Consider the following 11176-nt stretch of genomic DNA (forward strand, 5'->3'; position numbering starts at 1 on the left):
GAAGACTTCCAAGCTCCTTTTATGAGACGAGCATAATTCTGATTCTAAAGCCAGGCAAAGACAACACAAAGCAAGAAAATTATAGGCCAATATCCCTGATGAATTTAGATGCTAAAATCCTCAACAAAATATTAGAAACCAGATCCACCAATATATGAAAAAAATCATACACCATGACCAAGTGGGATTTATTCTGGGGAGGCAAGGCTGGTACAATATTTGCAAATCAATCAATGTGATTCATCACATAAACAAAAGGAAAGAGAAAAAGCACATGATAATTTCAATAGATGCAGAAAAAGCATTTGATAAAATCCAGCATTCATGATCAAAACTCTCAGCAAAGTGGGAATACAGGGAACATACCTCAACGTGATAAAGGCCATCTATGACAAACCCATAGCCAACATCATACTCAGGGGGCAAAAATTAAAAGCAATCCCCTTAAGATCAGGAACAAGGCAGGGGTGCCCTTTTTCACCTCTCTTATTCAACATAGTCCTGGAAGTCCTAGCCACAGCAGTCAGACAAGAAGAAGAAATAAAAGGCATCCAAATTGGAAAAGAAGAAGTAAAACTATCATTATTTGCAGATGATATGATATTATATATAGAAAACCTTAAAGTCTCAGTCAAAAAACTACTGGACCTGATAAATAAATTCAGCAAGGTGGCAGGATATAAAATTAATACTCAGAAATCAGAGGCATTTTTATACACCAACAATGAACTGTCAGAAAAAGAAATTACAAAAACAATCCCCCCTTCACTATTGCAACCAAAAAAATTAGGTGTCTACGAGTAAATTTAACCAAAGAGATTAAAGACTTGTACTTGGAAAATTACAAAACATTGATAAAAGAAATCAAAGAAGATACAAACAAGTGGAAGAATATACTGTGCTCATGGTTAGGAAGAATAAGCATCATTAAAATATCTATATTACCCAAAGCAATTTATAAATTCAATGCAATATCAATTAAAATACCAATGACATACTTCAAAGATATAGAACACATATTCCAAAAATTTATATGGAACTAAAAAAGAACACGAATAGCCTCAGCAATCTTGAAAAGTAAGAATAAAGTGAAAGGTATCACACTTCCTGATATCAAGTTATACTACAAGGCCACTAAACTCAAAACAGCCTGGTACTGGCATAAAAACAGGCATATAGATCAATGGAACAGAACAGAGAAACCAAAAATAAACCCACACCTTTATGGACAACTGATATTTGACAAAGGAGGTAAGAGCATACAATGGAATAAAGACAGTCTCTTTAACAAATGGTGTCAGGAAAATTGGACAGCTACCTGCAAAAAATGAAACTAGACCACCAACTTATACCAGTCACAAAAATAAACTCAAAGTGGATAAAAGACTTAAATGTAAGCTGTGAAACCATAAGCATCTTAGAAGAAAACATAGGCAGTAAGCTCTTCGACATCTCTCACAGCAATATATTTGCTGATTTATCTCCACGGGGAAGTGAAATAAAAGACAGGATAAACAAATGGGACTATATCAAACTAAAAAGCTTTTGCACAGCTAAAGACAATAAGAACAGAATAAAATGACAAACTACATAATGGAAGAACGTATTCGACAAAACGTGTGATAAGGAGTCAATAACAAAAATTTATAAAGAACTTGTAAAACTCAACACCAGGAAGACAAACAATCCAATAAAAAAATGGGCAAAAGAAATATGTAGACACTGCTCCAAAGAGGACATACAGATGGCCAAGACAGATGAAAAAATGCTCAACATCACTAATTATTAGAGAAATGCAAATTAAAACCATAATGAGCTATCACCTCACACCAGTCAGAATGGCGCTCATCAACAAAACAACACAGAATAAGTGCTGGCGAGGATGTGGAGAAAAGGGAACCCTCCTGCACTGCTGGTGGGAATGCAGACTCCTGCAGCCACTGTGGAAAACAGTATGGAGATTCCTCAAAAAACTAAAAATGGAACTGTCTTCTGACCCAGCTATCCCACTTTTAGGAAAACACCTCAAGAACACCATAGCACTGTTTCAAAAGGAGAAATGCACCCCCATGTTTATGGCAGCATTGTCCACAATAGTGAAGATCTGGAAACAGCCCAAATGTTCGTCAGTGGACGAGTGGATCAAAAAGCAGTGGTACATATACACAATGGAATACTATGAGGCTATGAAAAAGAAGAAAATCTTAGCTTTTGCGACAACATGGATGGACATGGAAACTATTATGTTAAGTGAAATAAGCCAGGCAGAAAAAGAAAAATATCATATGACCTCACTCATTTGAGGAATCCAATGAACAATGTGAACTGAGGAACAGAATTGAGACAGAGGAGGGATCAAAGGGACCAGAGGAAAAGAGGACAGAGGGAAAGGGGGTGAGAGGATGGGATAAACCTGAAGGGAAGGGGGGAGGGCGCTGTAGGGAGGAAGGCAAGGGAGATGCTGAGGGGAATACCGGGAGGAGGGATGCATTCGCAGTGGCCCTAGAATCTATGTAAACACAATCAATTAAAATCAATTTAAAAAAAAAGGAATGAAGTAAAAAAATTCACATACCATATTTCCCCATGTATAAGACGCACATTTTCCAGAAAAATTTGGGGTCTAAAAACTGGATGCATCTTATGCAGTGGTGGTGGCATTTCAAACGCCATAGATGGAACTGAGGACGAGGCAGTCTATGAAGACAGTGATTCGTCATCAGACACAGATGAGAACAGGCTAATGGATGGGAGTTCTGACAGTGATGAGGAGTTGTATGAGTTTTATGATGAATAAAATTTGAGATCAGTAACTTTATGTAATACATTTTGTTTCAAATTTCAGGGCCCAAAATTATGGTGCGTCTTATACATGGGAGCATCTTACACACGGGGAAATGCAGCATTACAATCTAGTAGACTTGTTCTGTGGCTCTGAGGTTACTTGTTGTATATGAATGGTATCATGGTGAAGAGGTGAGTGGCAGAGGTCTGGAAGGCTCCAGGCCACAGGGTCATGGTCACATGTAAATGCGGAGCGCTGAGGGGGAGGGGCCAGGAGAAGTGGAAGGGAGGCTCAGGAAGTCATTGATAAGAGTCTATTAACATTACATTTGTTCTTAAGCATCAATCGTTTAACTGGATGAATGATCAATTTTCAAAAGCACCTAACTGACTGACACAAGAAAGTGAAGAAACAAAGGGTTCTAACCATCATACCAGAGCCATGGGAATGTCCGTGACCGCCATGCTTGAAAACAAATATTCCTACTAGGTTTACCGCAAACCCAAGGACCGAGACGAGCAGCAGCCTCTCGTGGTGCACGTCCGGGGGCGCCAAGGCTCGCTGGAAGACAGAACGCGCGCACTGATACACTGCCGACTGACCAACGGGGAAAACCAAAAGCGATTTAAAATCATTTTTATTTTCAGAATGACAATCACTCCAAAAATAGCTGCCAGAACAAGGTACAGAAATAAAACCAGCAGTCTCATATGGTAGAAAAGATAAATAACAATAACTGTTTTTAAATAAATAGAAAAAGTTAATGACAGGAATATTTGGTCTAACATCCATCCACCTTTGGTTTCTTAAAATATGCCATTCATTTTCAGTTCATTAATCTTTAAATTTTCTTTTTGTTTTAACATACTAAATATTAAGGATTCACAGGAAAAACTCTGATTCTATTTACGAACTTCCCGGCAGACCTCTAGCTGCCTGTGCCGTGTCTCTGCCTTTAAGAGCATCAATGCTTCCTTCACACTCCGTGAAACACAATTCTTTGTTTACCATTTCAAGTACACATCTATTTTAATTTTTTTCAACTACTTTGTGAGCTCCTCCTGTACAAATATAAATATTTTAGCTAACCCAAGGCTGTCCTCACTACTCGATAATCATGTGAAACACAACTCTATGACAACATATCTTTAGTGGATACACATTTTCATCACAGAAATATGTTACCAACTCTAATCATTATCTACTATACCTCAACTCCTTCTGAGAAAATAAAAAAAGCAGTGAAGATCAGAAATAGCCCATTGACAAAGCCAGCCAGAACTTCCGCTCGAACATACCTAAGGAGCAAAGCAAAACACGGAGCTATTATTTCTTACAAATCAAAGAGTAAATTTGTTTGTCCACCAATTCTAAACCACATTACACAGTTATTAAGTGGCCAGCAAAATCTCAGTATTTACAGTTTAGTATGTTTGATCGCACATATATTATACAAATAAGGAAATGGGTTTAAGTATTATGAATTATGTTTAATAGCAGAATGTCATAAAATACATAAATGTCTACATGCCACTCAGAAGACCTTCTCAGAGACAGCAGGTTCAGAAAGAGCTTTGCCAGACGTGTGAACCCCAAACTGCCACAGGAGAAGGAAGAACAGGACCAAACGGGCAAAGGAGGACCCGAAGATAGAAAGTGGGAGGAAAGGACTCAAAGGGGGGTTTGGTCACTGACTCACTCCTCCCCTCCTCCCCTCCTCCCCTCCTCCCCCCCTCCCCTCCTCCCCCCTCCCCTCCTCTCTTCCTCTCCTCCCCTCCTCCCCCCTCCTCCCCACCTCCCCGCCTCCCCTCCTCCCCCCCTCCCCTCCTCCCCTCCTCTCCTCCTCTCCTCCTCTCCTCCTCTCCTCCTCCCCTCCTCTCCTCGAAAAGCCCTATGCTTTCTGCTGCGGATTTTCTAGCTTTCAAATGTTTGGAATGTCAAGATTTTGAACTGAAAAAAAAATAAAATTATTTCTGAAGGATCTCAGAAACAACTTGAGATTTATATTTCTATCACTCTTTTTCTAAGATTAATAAACAGGCTCCATTTCGCTTCACATAATTCTAATGAAACTATTTTTTAAAACGCCTGTGTTTCTCTCCACGGGCCTCTGGAGCTTTCTGCTCCTTACCCGTGTGAGCATGGGGGGAAGATTTTCTTTTCCATAAGAAATCTCTGGCTTAGCTAAAGTCATCAGAACAACCTGCACCTGGCAGCTTCACTTGTTTCAACGTTATTTAAAGGGCACTGGCCCTGGCCGGTTGGCTCAGCAGTAGAGCATCGGCCTGGCGTGCAGGGGTCCCGGGTTCAATTCCCGGCCAGGGCACACAAGAGAAGCGCCCATCTGCTTCTCCACCCCTCCCCCTCTCCTTCCTCTCTGGCTCTCTCTTCCCCTCCCGCAGCCAAGGCTCCATTGGAGCAAAGATGGCCCGGGCGCTGGGGATGGCTCCTTGGCCTCTGCCCCAGGCACTAGAGTGGCTCTGGTCACGACAGAGCGAGGCCCCGGAGGGGCAAAGCATCGCCCCCTGGTGGGCAGCGCTTCCGCCCCTGGTGGGCGTGCCGGGTGGATCCCGGTCGGGCGCATGCGGGAGTCTGTCTGACTGTCTCTCCCCGTTTCCAGCTTCGGAAAAATACAAAAGAGAAAAAAAAAAAGGGCACTGACACCAGTTATCAGGCTGGCCCTTAAACAATTTAATAGGAGCACCAAAAATGCTGCTTTTCCTAGCTTTCTATATTCACTTCTAGTGCATTTTAACGTAGCATATACTTTTTCTTCTAGTTCCATAACTAATGTCAGACTAAGAGCCTTCTGTCCTTGAATCCTACGAGGTTGGTTTTTTGTTTTTTTTTAATTGATTTTAGCGAGACTGGGAGGAGGGAGAGAGAGGGAGCGAGATCGTAGTTGTTTCACTTCACTTGTTCATTGATTGCTTCTCGTACATTCCCTGACGGGGCAAGCCTGGGGTTTCAACCCGGCTACCTCAGCGTTCCAGGTCCACGCACTACCCACTGCGCCACCACAGGCCAGGCCCCACCAGGTTTTAGGATCAAAGGCAGGAATGTTTTCCAGACATCTTTTTGTCCCTAGTGCCTAGATTAGCAGGTGCTCCATAAACTCTGATCAAGCCATGAACTCCAGTGATTCAATTCAGTTTAATATATCTTCTAAACTTGGTTCCAGGATAAAATGAAAACCCTGTGGGAACCAGACAAGCCTGCCTTTACAAATGACCGTTTACCTGACCGGAGCGAGCCTTGCAAATCGAACCATGTAATTCCTGACGGTGCTATCACCTAATTAAGTATGACTGTACCTGCCTTCTTCAGCCAGGACTAAAGAGATACCGGGCGGTGCACACAGGTACAGAAGCATGCGCACATTACCGCATCTCCCTGTCGGACGTGTGTTTCGTTCATGCTGGCTTTGCGATTTCCAAAATTGGAGTGTGGAAGACACGGAGACGACTTTTACATCAAGGGCCTCCCGGGTCCCCCTCCGTGTCTCAGGTGCAGCCAGCCCAGGGTGACCACCCTGCTCTGGGACTGCAGGACCGGCCCTGGCTCAGCTCAGGCTGGGCCCAGTCCGTGTCATTTTCCTGCATGGCCGTGTCCTCCTGCTGCTACTTAATTAACTACTACAGCAATTATTAAGAGTTTCAGGTGTCACATCAGGCTTTACGCCTTAATTGTTTCCTTCTCAAAGAAATGTTTTAGAATGGCAAATTGGAGACAAGATAAGAAATGAAAGGTGGCTAGAATATTACTCTCTTGTATCAACTAGTTAAAGCTGAATGTATTGCAAGCAGCAGACTGTATATTCTAAACAGAAAACAATAGATAACCCCAGAATTAAGGAACTGGGGAGGATTTTTACAACCACCTACTATTTATCCAGAAAGACTGGTCCTCCCCACTGCTTATGCACAGATATAATTACACAGCAAAATACCCGGTAAGCTCACACTCACACACACACACACACACACACACACACACACACTCGGAGGAGTCATCACACAATGGAAACTCCACTGCATCCCTGTCAGAGATGCAAACGCCAACTGCCTGGCAGAGCAGCGGACTCAGAAGTGAGGGCAGGCGCTCCCTCAGCACGAAACCCTTCCTTCCCCCCCAACTCTCCCCTCCCCCTACACCTGCTTAACTGTCCAAACCCAGCAGCGGAGGAGGAGCCCTTTGTGTAAAAGCAGAGCTGAGGAGGACACGGGATATAAAACATACTACAAATAATGTCTTAAAATAAATCAACAGCAAAACATCCCTCGTAAAAACAAAAAGAAGAAACACGGTCATTTTCAGACTGAAACTTTTTACTTTTCTTCTTCTTCAAAAGACCAGGAAAAGTGTTGAGATATTCCCTTATCTAGTAACCATCTCACCTAAAATTTTTTGGTAAAATCAAGATGCCCTATTGCTAAGCAAAAAAAAAAAAAAAAGAAAGAAAGAAAGAAAGAAAAGGAACTATTGTAGATTACAAGTATATGGAGTTATCTCTAATCCGTGCAGTCGGGGAAGTGGTTACCCCGGGAAAGAACCACAAGGAAGCATAACAGAGTCTCAAGGGTTCAAGTTCGACAAGTGTATTCAATTTGTAAAACTCTTTGAGGTTGAGATTTTTTTGTATTTTTCTGTATTTCTTACAGGTCAACAAAAAAGTTTGAGAACGGCTTACCCATAAGAGAAAGCATCATTGTCTCTCCATTTCGAAATGACAGACGCCGCCAATCCAGCCAAAATGGCAGTGCTGTCGAAAAACATGTGGAAAGAGTCGGAAATCAGCCCCAAGCTGGAAGAGAACAAACATGACGGCAGATCAGAATAATAACCACACAGGAGGCCTCCTTCTCCAACAATCTAAGACTCCGCCTCTGCTCATCAGGAATGAAATCTCCAAAAAGGCAACAATGAAATATTTATACAATAAGAAAGAAAAGCACAGTACAGATAGGCTAATTCCAAACATTAACTAGTCCTTCATTCCTTCATCCAGCAAATATGCATTAGATGGACTGTGTACCATGGAAAAAGGTGCCCGAATAAGACAGAAGACCCCGACTTTCATAAAGCTGACATCCCAGTGGGAAGGCAGAAAGGCAAAGGGCAGTTAACATGGAGAGAACACAAAGAGCTTATTTACCCTTCCACTGGTGAGACAGTCCCATCATCAAAAATGTAAATCAACTATAATTAAGTTCTTCCTTTAACATTTTTTTATTTATTGATTTTAGAGAGGAAAAGAGAGAGAAATGGCACTTTGTTGCTATATTTATTTATGGATTCATTAGTTGATTTTTGTATGTGCCCTGACCAGGGATCAAACCCACAACGTTGGTGCATCAGGATGACACTAACCAACTGAGCTACCTGGCCAGGGCCAGGTTCTTTCTTTAAAATGAAGGTTCTGAATAAGAACCAGAATGTTGCAACTAGATCAACTGTTTCTACAAACCTTTATTTGTAAAGAATGAGCATATTTTATCTGTTTTCTTTCTATAACCCATCTGGGGCCGATGCTCGAGTACAGAACCACTTTCAGCACCTGAGGGTGATGTGCTCCAATGGAGCTATCCTCAATGCCCAGGACCATGCTCAAACCAATCGAGCCACAGGATGCAGGAGGGACAGAGGGAGAGAAGGAGGAGGGGGAGGGGTGGAGAAGCAGACGGTTGCTTCTCCTGTGTGCCCTGACCAGGAATAAAACCCAGGACATCCATTCACTAGGCCAACACTCTATCCATTAAGCCACCGGCCAGGGCCAAAAAAATCTTCACATTTCATATTCATCACATCTTGAGACTTAATTATTACAGAATGGAAATGCACACAGACATGATGATGACCAAGTTTCAGTGAGAAATTTACTCAAGGAACTTAAAATCTAATGGAGCCTTCAACAAAGGGAACTAAAAATTGTTGTATCTAAAGAAGACATAGATAGCCAGATTATGGAAAAGCCCAAGCAATTTCTAAACCTGCTCAGACTTCAGTGGGAACAATGTCTGTTCTCCCAATCCACTGATAAAAATTAATTTGGGGGAATAAGTGGTTATGGATGTGATCATAAGAATAATGACAAATACTGGCTAACTGAGCAAGGTACAAACGGGCACTGGTCCAGAGCTAGACTTCAAACCTAGAAGATATCCCAACACCATCTAGAGAAGAGAGCCTCAGGTCAGAAGAGCAAGCCACAGAAGAACAAGTCATGCACAGTTGATGTGTTCTTTATGTACTAATGACTTTCAACAATGGCTTAGAAATCAGTGGTGTTAGTAATTTCCTCAATAGGTAGATCTCTACAGACCAAAAGAATTACTATGTACCTAACTTTCCATGACAGTGATAGTCTAGGCACACTTCAAATATGAATCCTGGGACAAGACATTTCACATCCCAATTTACGCAATGGTCGGCCACAGCAAAGTATCGTGTACAAAGTAACCATGGCAAAACTCTACATATACAAACCTAGACAGTCTCCATATAGTCAGCACATATGCCACAACATGGCATAATTTAGGAAGAGTAAAATATATAAATCTTTATTATATGCGGCTTAGGTGTCTGTTTGTCGCCGATAGCTTATTGGTTGCTTGCGTAACTACTAGCCAATGGGGTGAAGTTGCCACGGCTAAACGCAAATTGAGCAGGTCAGGGGGAAGGTGAACATTTGTTTGCATTGGCAATCATCTGTTTTACATAAAAACTACATCTTAACGTAATTTCTTTTAAGAATGCCTCCTAGAAAATACAGCACTGAAGAGGAGAGAAAAGGAGCTAAAGCTGAGTGTTGGCTTTCATTAGATTCTCAAGTGGATAGAATATTTAAAGATGAATCAGCACACCTACAAGTACTATGGTACTATTGTTAGTGGAACAATTTTCTATGACCGAAAGTTATTCAACAGCCAATAACTAGATAACAGTATTTCTCTTCTGGAGTTACACTGGATATACCTCTTCCCAATGCAGTTCAAAAGACAAACCAACCAACCAACCACCACAACAAAACCAAAGGTGATACCAAACACCATCTACTCAAGTGATGTCAGCTTTTGGAAAAAACTACATGGGCATTTCTACAGCAGTCAAGACCAGAAGGAAGTCATGAGACAGTTTCAGCGTAAAATAAGAGAGAAGAGAATGACATATCTCCACAGACATCCTCTTTATAAACCTCTTTCGCATTCCAAGACCTAGTAACAAATGAAGTGGAACATCTCAGAGAGTCCCCCTCGGAATCTTAAGGATGACAGCCAAATGCCACTCCCCCCATCACCACCTCCCCCGCCCCCAAACAGGCAAAGGACACTCCCCCACAGAAGCAGGGAACAAGGGAACAGGTTGCTCCCAGTTCCAAAAAAACATGCTTAAAAGCAAGGCGGGAGGCTAGAGACGGGACCTCCCTGCACCTGCCCAAATGCCTCGGAGGGGCCCTGTCACCCTTGTTTGACAGAATGGGGTAGCTCCGGGGAAGCAGCGGGGACCCAAAGCTGAAGAACTACTGCACGTGACGGGCCCTCGTGTGAAGAAGTGTGTTCATGCCAGACCGCCGTGGGGAAGAGAAAGCAACAGGGCAGCAGAGGTGATGGCCCAGGCGAGAGCCGGACCTGCCGGCGACGAGCGACGTGGCACTGAGCAAACAGCGCCCGGTCCGCCACCCCCGGCTTCCGCCCCAACCCTTCCCCCTTCGGTTACCAGTTGCTCCAGATGCCGTAGAGCAGTTCAACAAAAGCGAAAGAGAGGTTCAGGCACAGGAAGAAGAACAGGTTCCGAGACGTCTGGTCCGACAGGATAGACCTGGGCGCGACAAAGGAGGGTAGAGCCCCACGGTCAGCCGGGCGCGGGGACCCAGGTGCGGGGTCCCCTCTCCAGACCCTCCCGGTCCACACGCCTCGTCCCGCACACGTGACGCGTTCCCGACTCGCCCTCCCGGGCCTGCGGGCCAGCCTTTCATCCGGGCCTGGCCCCCTCCGGCCGGACCCCCGCTCCTCGCGCGCGGGGCACCCCGCACCTAAACCAGCCCGAGATCTTGCCCAACAGATTGAACTTGGGTGGTTTGTATTCATCGTCTTTGATGGACAGGGGCAACATCTTCGGTGCCCGGCGAAGGGCCGGGTCTGCGCCCCTCTGGAAGTGGCTCCGTGAGAAGAGGTAGTGACAGTGCTGACGCCTCGGACGGAAATCCCCGGCGATGGTCCCGGCCAGCGCGCGACTGGGAGACACAGACACCGACACACGCCTGGGAACTCGCCGACTTCCGGCCCGGGCCGCGCAACGCGTCCTGGGACGGGAAAGGGGCGGGGCCTGGTGGTGGGCGGGGCTTGCACCGGCGCGGGGCGGGTGCTGCGCAGCGGCCGCGGGGGGCGGAGC

General features: G+C 44.2%; 1 protein-coding gene across 1 annotated transcript in view; it reads right to left on the reverse strand.

Annotated features, from left to right (window-relative positions):
- Positions 1 to 11083, reverse strand: part of SLC30A7 (solute carrier family 30 member 7) — a 60188-nt gene extending 49105 nt beyond the window's left edge. The window contains exons 1-5 of the mRNA XM_066353330.1: positions 10818 to 11083; positions 10502 to 10603; positions 7476 to 7589; positions 3996 to 4083; positions 3220 to 3346 (exon numbers count right to left, since the gene is read on the reverse strand). Of these exons, the coding sequence (XP_066209427.1) occupies positions 3220 to 3346; positions 3996 to 4083; positions 7476 to 7589; positions 10502 to 10603; positions 10818 to 10897 (511 nt within the window). The 5' untranslated portion in view covers positions 10898 to 11083. The remainder of the gene's footprint in view (positions 1 to 3219; positions 3347 to 3995; positions 4084 to 7475; positions 7590 to 10501; positions 10604 to 10817) is intronic.
- Between the last annotated feature and the right edge of the window lie 93 nt (positions 11084 to 11176).

This window comes from Saccopteryx leptura, chromosome 11 (genome assembly GCF_036850995.1).
Source record: "Saccopteryx leptura isolate mSacLep1 chromosome 11, mSacLep1_pri_phased_curated, whole genome shotgun sequence".
NCBI classification, from domain to species: Eukaryota; Metazoa; Chordata; class Mammalia; order Chiroptera; family Emballonuridae; genus Saccopteryx; species Saccopteryx leptura.